The following is a 17,710-nucleotide window of genomic DNA, read 5'->3' as shown; positions in this document are numbered from 1 at the left end:
CCCTGTTTCTGTGGCACTGGCAGGTTGCTGTGGGAGGGGACAGCAGGGACAGAGGTGGCATTGTCCCAGCAGGTCACACCCCACCTGTGTGCTGCACAGGTGAAAGGGAGGTGCCATCAGCTTCCCACCTCTGCCAGTCTTGAATTTCAGGAGAGGAGCAGATGGGTCACGACTTCCTTTGCTCCACGTGGCCACAGGTCGAGCTGGAATCCCATCTGGCCGTTCTGGAGCCGTGCCTCGTCCCGGCTGGGCTGTCAGGGGGAGCAGGACCAGGATTTGGGGCAGTGCCCACGCCGCACGTGTCCCTCAGCACGCGGGGCAGCCTCGTGCCACCACCCCGGGAGAGGCTGGGCAGGCAGCTGGAGACAGGAGAGGGTTTCACAGCAAAGATGGCCCTTTTATTTTGGGAATCCTGGCCTCTGGCAGGTGCTGTGTTCCCGGCACGATCACCAAGGACGTCCTGAGCAGCAGGAGAGCTGCACATCCCACTGATCCCGTGCTGGGAGCACGGCACAAGGGGATTTTCTTTGGGTTCCATGTCAAGGACAGCTCCAGCTTCCTCATAAAGGGATTGCTTGTCTGTTCGAAACAAAAACTGCAGAACTGATTAAATATTGAAATCTGGATTGTGAATCACAGAATGGTTGGGGTTGGGAAGGACCTTAAAGCTCATCTCGTTCCACCCCCTGCCTTGGGCAGGGACATGACAGATGCATTCTTTTAAGAATGAATGTATGAATTTATGAATTGCAGTTACAGATTTAAGGTGGTTATTTTTTATGCCTCTTATCTGAAGGGTATTTCAGTTTGTGAAGGGACATTTTGCTGCATTGCTGCATTTTGCCCTTTACCACAGAGGAGGAAAAACCCGATTGCGCTGAAAATGTGACAAACGCTTTTAAAAATCCAGCTGGGAATATTTTGAAAGTCTCTGTAAGGAACAGGATTAAAGCAAAGCAGGAGTGGAGAGGAGACTGCTGCTTGCTTTTCCCTTATTTAAATATTCCCGGAGCTTCCTCCATTTTAATTTCCCCATAAAACATGGCTGTGTTAGCGGAGCGGGCTAAGTCAGCATCGCTGCCCCGCTCAGCCGAGCCGGGCTCCTGCGGAGCGGGGACCCCCTTCAGGAGCTGATCCCAAATTCCCCCGCGCTTCCCGGCACGCGGCTGGATCCGTGCGGATCAATTCCCGTTCCTTTGTGCATTCCCGGATCTCATCGCTCGCTCCCGGGCGGGCGCATCCACCCACGGGCAGCCTGCAGGATGCGCCGCCAGCCTTGGCTTCGGCTGGGATTAGCAGCTGCCGGCTCCAGCGGGATCTCTGCCTCGGATGGACGCTGATTTTTTGGGATTGGGAAAGGGTCCTCTCCCGTCGGAGCGGCGATTTCTCCGGGAGGATTTGTGCTGGCTTGCCGGGAGCTTTCCAAAATGCCTGAAGCCAATTATTTGTTATCTGTGTCTTGGGGTTACATTAAGGTGGGTTTAATTCCTGAAGGATTATTAATTACCGAATTGTTAGCGGCTGCTTTTTTGGTGCTGCGTTGCTCGGAGAAAGCCTCAGTGAGGAAAAATATGCTTTAAAAACGCTGATTTCTGTGTGTTTTGGCTAATTATGTGTGCAGTGTGCATGCAGAGTCCATGGATGTCATTTTTTGGGGGGGGGGGGAATTCGGTGTTGCAGGTTAAAATGATGCAGCAGTGAAAATGTTGGATTATAAAATCAGCAGGATCACAGCATGAATATCTAAGGGAATCATGCCTGAATCCCACATTTTGCTGTACGGTCTTCAGATTTAGGGCATATTTCTCCTCTGGATGTGCAGCTATTTCATACAAAATGGAGCAAATTTAGAAAATCCAGAACAACAGAAGGTTTAGGGATGGGGAATCTCAACCTGAGATAAAAATCTGAGCTTTCGGAGAGATTTGTCTGAATCGTTCTCTCCTCGTTTGTGACAGTAACAATTAATGAGCATCTCTAGAGGAAATTAATTCCGTGGGCTGAAAAGAAATACCCAGTCACGGTGATGCCGAGCGGGGTGGAAATGAACCCATCTGTCGCCGGCTCCATCCCGAATATCCCCGGAATTTTGCGTGCTGGGGGAGTCTCCCGTGCTAACGCGGTGTGGATTTGGGAGAGGATTCCGTAAAAATGCCATTTTCCTGTGGTTTCTCCCTCGCAGTTCAAGAGGATGCTGAACCGGGAGCTCACCCACCTGTCCGAGATGAGCCGCTCCGGCAACCAAGTGTCCGAGTACATTTCCAACACTTTCCTGGGTAAGGAATGCATCCCGAGCTGCTCTCTGGGGCTCAGGGAAGGGTTAAGGGTTAATGATTGCCCCCGTTCACAGCTTCCCTCTTCGGGTTTTCACTTTCAAATGGCTGCGGGGAGGGGGAGAATGCTGTTTGGGTGAGTGTGGCCACAGAGGAATTCCTTCCCGAGCCTTGGGATGTTTCTGGGAGGATTCCGTGGGGCTGCTGCTGGTGGCTGCCTTATGCAATGCTGGGGTTTTTGCGGTGACCTTATGGGAAGGACAAAGTCACCCAGGGCCAGCTGCAGCCACTGCCTCCTTCAGCTGCACCTTCCCGTCGGAGATGGGCTTCAGATTGAATCATGCCCAACATTTTACCCACTGCTTTGTGTAAGCCTGCTCATTTTGCACCAGAAGTCAGGAAAAAAAACCGGAATATTTTGCATTTCATTCATTCTGTAGGAGCTCACAGCTCCACGGACATGAATGGATCCTCTGTGTCAACGTTTGTTAGAACAAATGGGATTTTCTCAGGAAGCAGCTTCAGGATTTGTGACCGTTTGCTTCTAAAATGAGGAGCCTCATATTTATGGACATCCCTGAACCCAACAGCTCCAAGGGCTGAGTGCCTGTGGATGCTGGGGACTCATGCCCCGAGGCTGGAAGGGCCGGAATGGTTCCCTGTGTGACACACAATTATTCCCATTAAGGGTTTTTAAGTGATTCCAATATCCAGCTGCAGCTGGAACTGCTGCCTGCATTTAGGACACTCGACAGCATTAATAATCCATGGAAGTTTGGAGCTGCTTTGTGGGGATGCATTGATTTTATTGCTCAGCTGAATCCAGAGCACGAATTCAAACAGGGACTAGGGCTGGACTGGGATGCACAGAGGGGCTAATCCAGGGATTTGGCTGGTGGTCAGCTCTGCCCAGCAGCCACCTGAGTGTGGAGCAGGAATTGCCCATGTGGCCACCAGAAATAAACCCCACAGACGCTCAGGTTAACGGAGCCTGAATCCCAGCAGGGGCTGATGAGCCAGAGCTGCTGCTGGGGTTGGAATTCACAGAATTCCAGACTGGTTTGGGCTGGGAGGGACCATAAGGATCATCCAGTGCCACCCCTGCCATGGCAGGGACACCTCCCACTGTCCCAGGTGCTCCAAGCCCTGTCCAGCCTGGCCTTGGGCACTGCCAGGGATCCAGGGCCAAATTCTATTCCAGGGCCTGCCCACCCTCCCAGCCAGGAATTCCTTCCCAATATCCACCTGAATCTACCCATTTTCAGCTTCCAGCCATTCCCTGTGTCCTGTCCCTCCCTGCCTCGTCCCTGGGCTCTCTCCAGCAGCTCCAGGTCTGAGTTCCTGCTGTTCCCATGCTCAGGCAGCTCCATGTGGCAGGGCTGGACAATGCTCTGTCCATCCCCGTGCCCGGTGACAGTGACACCCCCGTGTGAGGCCACTCAGGGCCTGGCACTGCTGAGGGGGTCGGGCTCTCCAGATTGGGCCAGACTGCAGCCTGATTGCTCATCCTCAGAAAAAATGAGGGAAGCTTTTAACAGGATCGTCAGTTGTTTCAGGAAGTCGTGCTGGAACGGGTTTTATGAATTCGTTTTTTCCTTCCTAAAATTTAATTAATTTAAATGAACGCCCAAAATAACAGGAGCCTGCACGTGAGAAGGTTGAACAAACAAACAGAAAGAGACCTGTGGGGAGGACACTCATTTATCTCCAAAGCTGGGGATAATTCAGAGATGTTAAACCCAGATCCTGTGACTTCATTCAGCCTTTTGATTTTATCAGGGCAGGGAGGGACAGGACACAGGGAATGGCTTCCACTGCCAGAGGGCAGGGATGGATGGGATCTCGGGCAGGAATTCCTCCCTGTGGAGGGGATGAGGCCCTGGCACAGGGTGCCCAACACCCCTGGCAGTGCCCAGGGCCAGGCTGGAGCACCCTGGGACAGTGGAAGTGTCCCTGCCGTGGCCGGGGGTGGAACCAGATGATCTTTAAGCTGCCTCCCATCCCAACTTATTCTGTAATTCCGTGATTTAATGGGCTGGGAAGGCTCCAAGAAGGAGCAGAGGGTCCAGCCCTGCATTCCCAGCAAGGACAGGGCTGGGAAGGTCAGAGAGGAGCACAGAGGTTCCACACCACGTCGGAGGGACCATCCCGCTGCCCCTGGGTCACACGCTGCTCCCAAGGGCTCAGCGGTGTCCCCGTGGGGACACTGATGCAACAAATCAGGGATTTCTGCTCCAGAATGGCCATTTGATGCTGCCTTAGTCACTGCTAAGGAGATTATGGAGAGGAAAGTCCTTCCGTGGTTCAGCAAAATCCAGGGAACACCCTCTGATGTCAGCCCGGCTGTGCTGTGAATAATGACTCCTTTCCTAATTGCTGCTGCTGCTGCTTGGGGTTTCAGAGGGGTTTAATTAAGCCCAGGCAAAAGCAACTCCTGCCTGGAAGCCTTGTCCCTCTGGAGGTCCTCAAGGTGTTCAGAAGTTGTGGTAAAATCCGTGAGCAATGGTTGGGATGGAAGTCATGAGCCACTGGGCCTGTGCTTTAATAAATCAGCTGTAGGGCATGAATACCACGGGGTTTTAAGATGTATTTATTTGCTAAACACATCTCCACTGGGCCCTCTTTATGGGCACTAAAACTGTGATTATCCCTGAGAATGGCAGCGGGAATTTAGCCTGTGCTTTGGTTGTTATTCCATACATATTTGTAAAGGAAAAATCTGTAATGGATCAGTGACACCCATTTGTTACTGGTTTTAAGAGCAGGGGGTATTCACCCTAAAAAGTGAAAATATGGAGAATAGATGTAGTTTTACCTTATTCAGGAAAAAATGTGTTGTTTGAACATAACTTTTATTTTCCTAAAAATAGGGAATAGAATTAATTGGGATTTATCCCTGAGGAGAACCTGGTGCCTTTCAGACATGGAAAATCACAGAATCATTTCGGTTGGAGATCATGGGGTCCAACCATTCCCAGCACTAATCCATGTCCCCAGGTGCCACATCCATGCCCAGAGAGACATTCCTGGACATGCCCAGTGTCCCCAAATCACACAGAGGCTGCAAGGGAGCAACCAGAGCTTTTGTAGCCGGGTGTTTTTTTTATTTTATTTTTGGATCCCAAAATCAGCAGAACCCCCTGGGCTTGAAGTGGGGAGCAGAGGCAGCAGCTGGAGGGCTGATTTTGGGGGATGTGTTGGAGCTCAGGCTGTGCTGACTCATTTCCCTCTGCTCTGTTCCAGACAAGCAGAACGATGTGGAGATTCCTTCTCCCACCCAGAAGGACAGGGAGAAGAAGAAAAAACAGCAGCTCATGACACAGATCAGTGGGGTGAAGAAACTAATGCACAGCTCGAGCTTAAACAACACCAGCATCTCACGGTTTGGGGTGAAGACAGAAAAGGAAGATCACCTGGCCAAGGTAGGAGAGATCCCTGCTCTTCTGGGAGAATCTGGAAGCTGGGAATGGATTGTTCCCCCTTGGAATTAGTTTCCCAGAAATGCTGTAATTAATGGTAGCCTTAAGAGGATATTTTACATTTAAAAATACATGAAAATAGCCCTAAAATAAAAGGAAAAAAGGCGATGAAGGCTGAGGAGAGCAATTATGAAACACAAAATCAGCCCTTCGCAGTTACGCTGCGTTCATTAAGCTCACACGTTCAGCACGTACATAATTGCAATAACCATGGCATTTGCATATTTGTGAACTTTTGGGGAAATGCAGAATTGCCTGGAAAACCATTGAAACCATTGTTTTTTGGTGCTCTCCAAAGGAGCTGGAAGACCTGAATAAGTGGGGCCTCAACATCTTCAACGTGGCCAGGTATTCCCACAACCGGCCGCTCACCTGCATCATGTACGCCATATTCCAGGTGTGTATTCCTGCAATGCGGGGCTCCCTGCTGCTTCCAGCATTATTCTCGTGCCTCATTCCCCCCTCTGCCTCCCTGCCTGGTGCAGCCTGAGCTGACCCTCAGCTGGGTGTTTGTGCTCTGCTCCCTCAGGAGCGGGATCTGCTGAAAACCTTCAAGATCTCGTCGGACACGTTCGTGACGTACATGATGACCCTGGAGGACCACTACCACTCAGATGTGGCCTACCACAACAGCCTGCACGCTGCTGACGTGGCCCAGTCCACCCATGTGCTGCTCTCCACCCCTGCCCTGGATGTGAGTGCCCTGCTTGCCTTGGCTTTCAACGCGGGGTGGGCACTGGTGGCTCTTCCGAGCGCTCCCTTCGCCTCCATCGTTAGGGAATCTCAGCATCTCTGTAGCTCCTTCACCCTCCTGCACTGCCTTGTCCCAGCAAACCAATTGAAGCAGCACAATTTGCTCCCCTCGATCAGCTTCCCCAGCTGCTGAGAGGTAGAACCCCTCTGACAGGCTCCTCTTGCTCCATCCTAGGCTGTCTTCACGGATCTGGAAATCCTCGCTGCCATTTTTGCAGCTGCAATCCATGATGTGGATCACCCCGGGGTCTCCAATCAATTCCTGATTAACACAAGTGAGTTTTGTTCTGAATCTCTCAGAATTTCACCCCGAAAGCAATGGGAATGCTTTTTACATGCCACCAATGACAGCTTGTGCTGCCCTCTCAAAATACAGTGCGGTAGAGGAGTGAGACATTTTGGACTCAAGCAGGAATTGAAATGCAGTCCCTGAGAAAGGGAACCATTGTAGCACAATTTGTAAAGTCAATATTTACTACTTGCTAACACATAATAACTCTGCCAGCCCTGAGTGCAAACTTTACCATTAAGATAAGAGAAATAATCCTATTGCTATTGACAACCAGAAAGCCAAATATTGGCCTTCGTGTTGTGTTCTGCCACGGGCTGAGCACAGATCTGGATTCCAAATTGTGGGGATTGTTGTGTTTCGGGAAGGATTTTTGCAGGATTCTGTTGCCAGTGACTTGTAACTGAGTCAACTGAGCATTATTTTGTCACTGGGACTCAGCAAAGGCTGTGGAGTGCTGGGGCTGGCACTCACGGAGCTAAAAAGAATCCCAGAATCCTAAAATCATCCAGTATCCCATGGGCAGCGACACCTTCCCCCAGACCAGAGTGCTCCAAACCCCATCCAGCCCGGCCCTGAACACTTCCAGGGATGGGAAAAGAAACTTTCCCCCACTGGAACCTTTCAGTGCCCAGAACAAGCTCCTGTTGGCTGTTGGAAACCCCAGATTTCCCAGCCTGGAGTCCCACTTTTGGTGTTCCTTGCCCAGATTCCGAGCTGGCCCTGATGTACAACGACGAATCCGTGCTGGAGAACCACCACCTGGCCGTGGGCTTCAAACTGCTCCAGGAGGAGCACTGTGACATCTTCCAGAACCTGACCAAGAAGCAGCGCCAGACCCTCAGGAAGATGGTGATTGACATGGTATGGCCACTCCCTCCTCCTCTTCTGAACCAAAAATGATCTTTTTTTTTTTTTGTGGCTTCCCCTCCTGAAATCCTGTTGTTTTTTTTTTTTTCCCCACTCTGGAAAGGTGTTGGCCACTGATATGTCCAAGCACATGAGTCTGTTGGCTGATCTGAAGACTATGGTGGAAACTAAGAAGGTGACCAGTTCAGGAGTTCTCCTTCTGGACAACTACACAGACAGAATACAGGTGAGGCAGCCAGGTTCCCTGGATTTGGGGTGTTTTGGCCAGGATGAAGAAGCCACACTCCTGGTTTTGCCGTGGCTTTGAAATTAATCATATAGAGAAGCTGAATTCTCAGCAGTCATTTCCTTCTGCACTAAAAAGAAGCACGAGGTGGTCCCATATTTTTTAGGTGTTATTTTTTTAGCTGTTAACCCAGAATTAGGGGGTTTTTAACACTTGGAGCTGCAAATATGGCACATTCTGAGGTCAATTTTTGAGGGCTCCTAAATTTCCTTGCTGCTTTCTCCCATTTGTTTCTCCTGTTACAACACTGCAAGAATTTCATTCGGAACTTCACATCTGAAGCACGTCAGAGTGAGCTGGAATTGCTGCTGGACAGTCTGTTCCCTCAGTAATTTAATCCTTGGTTTACAGAAGTGACCAGGAAGTGCTGGAACAGGGTTGTGCAGTGAGCAGGACAAGACACATCCTGCTCTGCTCTCCACTTTGATGAGCAACTCCTTAAGAGCAGGCTCCTGGGAAAACTCCATAAATTTTTTATATCAGACACTCTGGTGCTGCCTAAATCCTTGTGGCCACTTAGTCAGGCCCCTTCTGTGCCTGTGTGGAAGGGATATTACTCATTCCATAAAATGGGAGCATTTCACCTCTTTCCCTGAGAGCATGGAAGTGGATTTTGAATGGTGGGAAGCAGCTGGATCCCCAGACAAACCTGTGTGAAGTCATTGACACTTCCACAACTGCTCCAGGTGTGAGGCTTGGGCTGTGTGAGCACCAGAGAGCACATCTGGCTTCGGGGCAGCTGAGCTCAGCCATGGAGATGGAATCACAGAATTCCAGACTGGTTTGGGTTGGGAGTGACTTTAAATTCATTCCATCCCTTGCCAACACCTTCCACTGTCCCAGGCTGCTCCAAGCCCTGTCCAGCCTGGCTTTGGACATTCCAGGGATCCAGGGGCAGCCCCAGCTGCTCTGGGAATTCCATCCCAGCCCCTCCCCACCCTCCCAGGGAACAATTCCCAATTCCCAATGTCCCATCCATCCCTGCCCTCTGGCACTGGGAGCCATTCCCTGTGTCCTGTCCCTCCCTGCCTTGTCCCCAGTCCCTCTGCAGCTCTCCTGGAGCCCCTTCAGGCCCTGCCAGGGGCTCTGAGCTCTCCCTGGATCCTTCTCCTCTCCAGGTGAGCACCCCCAGCTCTCCCTGGATCCTTCTCCTCTCCAGGTGAGCACCCCCAGCTCTCCCTGGATCCTTCTCCTCTCCAGGTGAGCACCCCCAGCTCTCCCTGGATCCTTCTCCTCTCCAGGTGAGCACCCCCAGCTCTCCCTGGATCCTTCTCCTCTCCAGGTGAGCACCCCCAGCTCTCCCTGGATCCTTCTCCTCTCCAGGTGAGCATCCCCAGCTCTCCCAGCCTGGCTCCAGAGGGGCTCCAGCCCTGGGGCAGCCCCAGGGCCTCCTCTGGGCTCTCTCCACGGTTGAACGTGCTACCATGCGATGTTTCTGATGTCTTTATGATCTGTTTCATAATCAGAGAATCTTCTGGTGCAATGTTCTGCAGATCCATCTCGGATCCATCTGCTCTTTTCCCGGCTGATTTCATGAGTTTCCTGCCGGATGTAATTGCAGGTTCTCCGGAACATGGTGCATTGTGCCGACCTGAGCAATCCCACAAAGTCTCTGGAGCTCTACCGGCAGTGGACGGACAGGATCATGGAGGAGTTCTTCCAGCAGGGAGACAAGGAGAGGGAGAGAGGCATGGAAATCAGCCCCATGTGTGACAAGCACACGGCCTCCGTGGAAAAATCCCAGGTAACTGGCCCTGAGCTGCAGCTTTCCCTGCCTGAGCTTGGCATTTCAGAGCAGGGACAGAGCTCAGCTGCTTGTGCAGCGCGATTCGGAGAGGAGCCAGCGGTTCAGAGCGTGGCTTCTGATCCACCCTGACATCCAGCTCTGCCTGGGGCTCTCACAGGCTGGGGAGGCTCTTCCAGCTCCTCTCCATCCCCCTGGGCACCTCCTCGTTCCCTGCTCGTGCCCCACTTTCCAGAGGGAGTTGGTTCCTTTTGTTCCCCAGGCTGGAAAGGGCAGTTCTGCTCTGCCCACCCTCCCCAGCCCGTCCTGCCCTCACACCCTCCTCACCCCACTGGTGTTGTACCCACTGATCTGCAGGACTGGGAGCTTCTCCCTCCTGAGATCCCCCTCAGGACCCTGCAAAACTCTGGCTGTCACTGGTTATCCAGGACAGCCCTGCAGTGCACGTGTCCAGTTGAATCAGAGGCTTTTGGAGCTGCCCTGTGCAGGGTGAATCCCAGAAATATTCATTTATGTCCCTGCAAAACTTAAAAGAAACTGGATTTGCCTTTTTTTTTTTTTTTTTTTTTTTTTTTGGGATGAACTGGCTCATCCCTATTTCTGATTCATAAAATGGTTTCAAGGTCAGATTTTGTTCTGACCTGTGTAGCACAGGCCATAAAATTTCGCCTGAATAATCTGGAATGAAACCAGGAATTTATGTTTGTCCAAACAGATTCCAGCCTTTATATAATGCTGTCTTGGTTGTTGTTTTTGAATGACTCCAGCAAGTCATCATTGAGGTTTTTCAGCTTGAATAAGTAACAAAATTGATGATAATTATTTCCAAATGTCCTCTTGGGCTCGGCCAAGTGCTTTCAAAATTATTCACTCAACCGCGTGGTGATTTTGTTGGAAAAATCTGTCGGATTCCTTAACCTAACAAGAAATGAATCCTTCAGCCAGGCTTGCCCATGTGCTCCACATGTGAGCTCCAACTCATTCTTTGCTTCACATCTGCACTTCCCAGAGGCTTCAAAATGCCATTTTTGCCGTGCAGAAAAGACAGGAATTGCACAAAATGTCCATCACGAAATGGCAAAGGAGAAAGGGAGGCGGCGTGCCCGTGCTGGAGGTTTCCAAATGACATTTTTGCTGTGCAGAAGAGACAGGAATTGCACAAAATGGCCATCGTGGAATGGCAAAGGAGAAAGGGTAGTGGTGTGTCCGTGCTGGAGGGAAACGAGGAGTGGATTAGAAAATAATATGCAAATATTTCACAGCTTGAGATGCCCTGTCAATTTTTTAGGATCAGCACTGAGCCGCGTGGCCAATTATTCCATGAGCTGGGGTGATTTTAAAGGAGCAGTGACTTAAAACAATGATTTTAAAGAAACAATGATTAACGAGTGCTGATTTTAACCCATCGGCGCCGCGGAGCCCTGGAACATTTTGGGCTCCAACCACCCCAAACTCTCTTTTTCCCAGCGCAGCAGGAACTTTTCATCACCTTTCTGCCGGAGCTGCCTCCCCAGCCCGTTCCAATTGGATGCTCACGGTGCTATTGACATCCTGTTGTGTCTGGGGGAGCCGGCAGCGATTTCCAAAGCAAACATCTGCGCCTTGGGAGAGCCTTTTCCCTGCTCCACACAAAGCCGTGGAGCGGGACGGGCTCTGCCAAGACGGAAGAATTCCAATCCCCTTTATGGCCGTTCCGCCGGCTCCATCCTGGACGTGGTTCCTCCCTGAGTCAGAGCACCGCGGCAGGGCTGAGCTCAGCGGAAGGGCTGAGCGTCCCTCACTCTTTCCAGCCCTGGAACGTCGCCCCACGGGGGCCGGGCGGCATTCCCGGGATGAGCGGCTGCGCTCTTCCCGAGGGAATCTCTCGCGGGGCTGCTTGGGCAGGGGGCAGGAGGAAAACGGGAATGTGGGAAGTGCAGGATCGTGGAACGGTTTGGGAGAGGCACGAACTGCACCCCACTTTGGGAAAATACACCCAAAGTTGGAGCTCGAGCCCATAAAGGCTGCTCCCCCTTGGGAGCACTGGGGTATTCCCAGCTGTCGGTCGTGTGGGAATCCTGGCCATAAATGCACCAGCCCTGTCCCCAGTCACCTGGGAATTCTGTCTGAGAGGAGCAGAGTCTCAGTGCTGAGAGCCCCATCCAGTGCCAGCTCCATCCCAGGGACACCTCCCACTGTCCCAGGCTGCTCCAAACCCCTCCAGCCTAGCCTTGGGCACTGCCAGGGATCCAGGGACAGCCACAGCTGCTCTGGGAATTCCAGCCCAGCCCCTCCCCACCCTGCCAGGGAACAATTCCCAATTCCCAATGTCCCATCCATCCCTGCCCTCTGGCACTGGGAGCCATTCCCTGTGTCCTGTCCTTCCCTGCCTTGTCCCCAGTCCCTCTGCAGCTCTCCTGGAGCCCCTTCAGGCCCTGCCAGGGGCTCTGAGCTCTCCCTGGATCCTTCTCCTCTCCAGGTGAGCACCCCCAGCTCTCCCTGGATCCTTCTCCTCTCCAGGTGAGCACCCCCAGCTCTCCCTGGATCCTTCTCCTCTCCAGGTGAGCACCCCCAGCTCTCCCTGGATCCTTCTCCTCTCCAGGTGAGCACCCCCAGCTCTCCCTGGATCCTTCTCCTCTCCAGGGGAGCACCCCCAGCTCTCCCTGGATCCTTCTCCTCTCCAGGGGAGCACCCCCAGCTCTCCCTGGATCCTTCTCCTCTCCAGGGGAGCACCCCCAGCTCTCCCAGCCTGGCTCCAGAGGGGCTCCAGCCCTGCAGCAGCTCTTGGGGCTCGAGCAGGGCTCCACATCCCCCTGATCCACCCTGCAGGTGGGGCCTCACCTGAGCAGGATTCCCCCTCTCCTTTCCTGCTGCCCACACTGGGGGATCAGCCCAGGGCTCTGTCCCCTGAATTTCCTGCTGGCTCCTGCTTTTAGTGGAACTTCATCTGAGGTTTGATTTTGGACAAGACATCAGCCCACCCAACACCGTGCGTGGGTGCAGCTCTGGGTGTCAGATAATTGTGTCTGCATTAGGCTGTGCTGGTTTGGGGACTTGCTCCTGGTATTTTGCTTGTAAAACGAATATAATACGAACTTTTCAGACATCCACCTTTTGCAGGTTATTCCCTTGCCCTAAGTGTGTGTGTCCCTTTGTTTCCCAGGTGGGATTCATCGACTACATCGTCCATCCGCTCTGGGAGACGTGGGCTGACCTGGTGCAGCCCGACGCCCAGGACATCCTGGACACTCTGGAGGACAACAGGAACTGGTACCAGAGCATGATACCTCAGAGCCCATCCCCTCCCCTGGAGGAGCGGGGCCAGGACTGCCAGGGCCTGATGGAGAAGTTCCAGTTTGAACTGACGCTGGAGGAGGAGGATTCGGATGGGCCCGAGAAGGACGGCGAGAGCCTCGGCTACTTCAGCAATACAGAGACGCTCTGCGTGGCCCAGCCCGGGGAGGAGGAGCCCCAGAGGGAGGCCACCATCGAGATTGTGACAGAAGACACATCTCCTGTGGACACATAATGGCCTGGCCCCGCGGGAGTGGCTTTTAAACACTTGCGGAGCTTGCGAGCGGTCTCCGACGGCCTCTGCAGCCGGGGCTGAGCCTCTGCCACGGGGCTGGCAGATCCTCCAGCTACTTGAGATTGGAGTCAGGGTTACAGATGGGGTAGGGAATGATTGCTCAGGAAATGCACGGGTGATTTGCCTTGTGGTTTGAGCCTCGTCAGCCGAGAGCACCGCGTTGTCCTGGAGCTGGCTTGGGTCGGGCCGAGGCGGCGCTGACACACAACTGAGAGATTTTATACTGTTAGTTTTGGAGTTTATACCAGTTAGACTGATAGAAACTACTGATCAATAACTCATATCCAACCTGTCCACCTGTCTGCAGACCTGTGTGCCTTCTTTGTAAACACTTTCATGTCTTTTCAAGAGTCTCTTAATTCAACACACGGAGCTTGGTAGTTCAAAAGCGACACAAGGTGTTTCGGAATTGACGGCTACTTTTTGGATTCTTCCTGTTACCAGAAGCAGTCTTCCTTTTTTTTTCGTGGGCAATACCTGTCACTTTATTGCAGTTAATCACTTTGACAGACTAAACAGAAGGGGAAACCCTCTGCTTTGCATTGCTGCACCTTCAGTGTGTTCTAAATCCCCCCCCGGTGACCCGTTGGGAGTCACTCGGTGCCATCGTGCACCGTTCCCTCGCTGGCAACAGCGGGCATTTTCTCCTCCCCGGGGTTTGGGTTTGTGGTGAGCAGGACAGAGGGCAGTTTTTCTTTTCCCTGGCACAGCTCAGTCCATCCCTGAGTAAGCGTGGCAAGGCAGTGTGTGACACGCCTTCCCCCTCGGCAGCTCCCTGGAATTTGCACGCTCGGATATTTGTGTTTCTCTGGCCTCTCGTCCACGTTCCCTAGGTTTAGGTCCACCATCCTCCTCCTCCTCCTGCACTGCCTCGAGCTCTACCACCTCCATTACTGTTTATAACAGTGTATTTATTACCTACTGTACATACTGTAATGTTTTGTAAGTTATTAATTTATATGAATTAGCATCGCCTGTCGGCGGCGATGTTAATGGGGTAGAAAACTCGGAATAAGAGTTGCCTTTTTTTCTTGTAACCTTTTGTATTGCATAAAGTCCAAGAACCTGAACATAGCTGAAGAGACAGACACAACCCAGGAAGGGCATTCGGGTGGCAGCCGCCCGTGGGGAGGGGACACCGCATCCCAGGGCAGCGAATTTGGGAATTTGCCAGGAACGCAGAGAGAGGGAACCGAACAAAGAACTCCCCACGCCCGGGCCGGCTTTTCAATGTCACAGTGTTCCAATTTCTGAACGACCCAATGTGAATCTCTATGACAAAAAAAAAAAAAAAAAAAAAAAAAAAAAAAAAAAGAAAAAAGTGAACTGATGTAATAATTGTGCTGTGAAACTTCCTCTGACAAAGCTTGTCCGGCATCGTGAGCGGTGTCAATCTCAGTTTGTAAAATATGTTTCAAGCTTTTTGGTCCAACTCGTGACTGATTAGTTCATGACAATAGCACAGTTGTGCATGATCAATGGGTTTGTTTGTCTGTTGAACACTGCATTGTTCCAGGTGGTTATTTTATTGTTCCCCAAAGTTTCACACTATGTATGTTATAGTATTCTATATTGTGTTCAGACGCATTCTTAAGAGATTTTTATATGAAGTGAATAAATGAAAGCATGACCCAGCCTGCAGCTCTTCAGGGGGCTTTTGTCTACAAGACAGCGTGGGCTGTGTCACCACTGCTCGGGGGACAGAAAGTGGGACCCCCAAACCCAGAACCCTCCTCTGTCTCCATCCCAGAACCCTCCTAGGGCCAAAACCCAGAATTCTCCTGTGGCCCAAACCCAGAACCCTGATGTGGCCAAAACACAAACCCCTCTGATGGCTGAAATCCAGAACTTTTCTTCGGCCAAAATCCAAAACCTCCCACACCCAAAATCCAAGACCTCTCACAGCTGAGACCCAGAACCCTCCTGGAGCCAAAACCCCAAACCCTCCAATGGCTGAAACCCAAAACCTCCTATGTCCTTAAAAACAGAACCTCCCATGGCTCAATCCCAGAAAAAAATCCTCCTAAAGCCAAAACTCCAAACCCTTCTGTGGCCAAAATGCAAAATCCTCCTGTGGCTGAAACCCAGAACCTCCAACGTCCTAAACCCAGAATCTCCCATGTCCTAAACCCAGAACCTTCAATGTCCTAAACCCAGAACCTCCTGTGGCTGAAGTCCAGAACCTCCAATGTCCTAAACCCAGAATCTCCAGCGTCATAAACCCAGAATCTCCAATGTCCTAAACTCAGAATCTCCCGTGTCCCAAACCCAGAATTTCCATGGCAACCCCAGAACCTCCCGTGGCCAGCCCCAGAGCCTCCACTCCCAGTGGCCCCGGCGGGAGCCGTTCCTCAGGCACGGGCAGCGGAGCGTTCCCGGTGGCACGGCCACCATCCCTGGCACGCCTGGGGACCTCGTCCTTCCTGCGGGGCCGGTGGCAGCGGAGGCGACAGGAAGGCGAGCGCAGACAGGAAGCGGTGGCCGCGCACGGCCCGGCCCGGGGGAGCTTTCATGTCCCGGCCTGACCCAAAACAAGCGACTTTCCAGTAAAAAACATCCTGTGCCAGGGCAGGAGAGCGGGGCCGCGGGTGACACGGCCGTGTCCCCTGTGCGGCTCCACCGGCTTTCCCTGGATCCGCTGGCTCCGAGGGGAAGTCACGGGAAAACAAGCGTGGATCTCATGCTGCATTCCCACCCAGCACTCCGTGCAGCAGCCGCTGCCAGGCCACCTCCTGTCACATCCCTGCTGTCCCAGCAGAAGGGGCTTCAGCCCGTGGGTCCTGGGGGATTTTCCCAGCGTTTGAACCTCTGAAACTCCGTGGTGAAAATTCCTCGGTAGAAAATCCTTGAAGGGCCAGTAATGATTTCTCTTGCCCAGTGGATTAACAGAATCCCAGACTGGTTTGGGTTGGAAGGACCTTAAAGCCCACCCAGTGGGCAGGGACACCTCCCACTGTCCCAGGCTGCTCCAGCCCCATCCAGCCTGGCCTTGGACACTTCCAGGGATCCAGGGGCAGCCCCAGCTGCTCTGGGCACCTGTGTCAGGGCCTGCCCACCCTGCCAGGGAACAATTCCTTATCAATATCCCAATTAAATCCCTCCCGTTTTAATTTAAACCATCCCCCTTTCACCCCAGCTCATCCTTCCCACGTCCCTGGGCTGTGGCAGCCGCGTCCTGCCCGCGGCTCCCGGGGATGTGCAGGGGATGATCGGGCTGGAAAAGCATCGGCACTTCTGGGGGAAAAGCCCCGAGCCGGGAGGGAGCAGCAGCGCTGCGGCTGCAGATGAAACACCCACGCTGGCTCAGGGTGGTGCCCGGGCCGGGGGTGCTCTGCCCGTGCCCCCTCCCCTCTCTCTGCCCGTGCCCCCTCTCCCCCAGCCCTTGCTCTCTTCATTCCTGTCCCTTCCATGACCCAGTTCTGCCAGGCAGCTTCCTCGGGATCGCGGCAGCTCTGAGAGCCGCCTCTCCCTGCTCCTTCCCCGCAGCAGCAGCCGGGAAAATGTTCCAGCGGCCGCTGCCCCGCAAAACCGACCCGGACCCTTCTGCTTTCCCTCTGTTTTCAGGGTGGAAATCCCAGTTCAGGTGGTGAGAAATTCGCTGGCTCAGAATCCTCCGTTCCTCAGGGGATGCGGATTCCCCGTGGCCCTGCCTCGCCACCCTGACATCCAGAGCCGCCGTGGGACTCGCGCGGATTCCTTCGGCGTGGGAAGGTGGAGAGGGAAGCGGCGCTTCCTGCTCGCTGCTGGGGCCGCTCCCCCTCCCCCAGGTCACTTCCAGGGGCTCCCAGCAGCTCCTGGTGCGTGTGGGGTGGAAGGTGAGGGACACCGGCCCGGGGTCTGCACCTTCCTGGGACAGGGATGCGCAGGGATGCACACGGATCTGTCGCCTCCGTGCTGCCACCATTAGCCACGGATGTCACCCAGAGCCCCTGGGTGACAGCTGGCCTTGTCCCCAAGGACATAGTTTCCCACTGAGGCCATGGAGCTGGGATTTCAGGGGGATTTCCACCAGCCCTAAACCCACCCGGGGCAGCAATCCCAGGGATGAGCAGCGGGAGCAGATCCAGCCCTCCCCGGGGTGGGGGGACAAGGGTCCCACAAAGCCCCTGCCACTGCCAGGAAACTTCTGACCCGAGGTCACCGTTGTTCATAGAGACTGTGATGCAGAGAAATAAAATAATAAACCAGCCCTGCTGCTTGTTCCCAGCTCAGCCTGCTCTCCTGGGGGTGCAGCTGGATTTCCACGTCCTTTTTCCCCCGTTCCCTGCGAGTTCGGGATGAGCGCGGCTCACCAGTGATGTGTGACAGAGCCAGAACAAGGGACAGGACAAAATGGCCTCGGGGGCACCCGGGGAGGTTTAGGTTGGATATTTGGGAAAATTTCTTCATGGGAAGGGTGGCCATGGGAACAGCTGCCCAGGGCAGTGGTGAGACCCCATTCCTGGAGA

At 53.3% G+C, this 17,710-nt stretch overlaps 1 protein-coding gene across 5 annotated transcripts in view; it reads left to right on the top strand.

Annotated features, from left to right (window-relative positions):
• Positions 1–14,897, top strand: part of PDE4B (phosphodiesterase 4B) — a 184,114-nt gene extending 169,217 nt beyond the window's left edge. For 4 of the 5 annotated variants that reach the window (XM_053950999.1, XM_053951000.1, XM_053951002.1 and 1 more), the window contains 9 exons: positions 2,183–2,276; positions 5,517–5,695; positions 6,051–6,149; positions 6,282–6,446; positions 6,681–6,780; positions 7,504–7,658; positions 7,768–7,890; positions 9,512–9,694; positions 12,837–14,897. In XM_053950999.1, the coding sequence (XP_053806974.1) occupies positions 2,183–2,276; positions 5,517–5,695; positions 6,051–6,149; positions 6,282–6,446; positions 6,681–6,780; positions 7,504–7,658; positions 7,768–7,890; positions 9,512–9,694; positions 12,837–13,202 (1,464 nt within the window). In that variant the 3' untranslated portion in view covers positions 13,203–14,897. Of the gene's footprint in view, positions 1–1,160; positions 1,476–2,182; positions 2,277–5,516; positions 5,696–6,050; positions 6,150–6,281; positions 6,447–6,680; positions 6,781–7,503; positions 7,659–7,767; positions 7,891–9,511; positions 9,695–12,836 lie in introns of those variants that run through there. The other variant, XM_053951001.1, reaches the window with a different exon arrangement.
• The last annotated feature ends 2,813 nt before the right edge of the window (positions 14,898–17,710 follow it).

Source organism: Vidua chalybeata, chromosome 9 (genome assembly GCF_026979565.1).
Source record: "Vidua chalybeata isolate OUT-0048 chromosome 9, bVidCha1 merged haplotype, whole genome shotgun sequence".
In the NCBI taxonomy this organism is placed as follows: domain Eukaryota; kingdom Metazoa; phylum Chordata; class Aves; order Passeriformes; family Viduidae; genus Vidua; species Vidua chalybeata.
The sequence above is the reverse complement of the archived record's forward strand: the minus strand, read 5'-3'. Positions and strand labels throughout refer to the sequence as shown.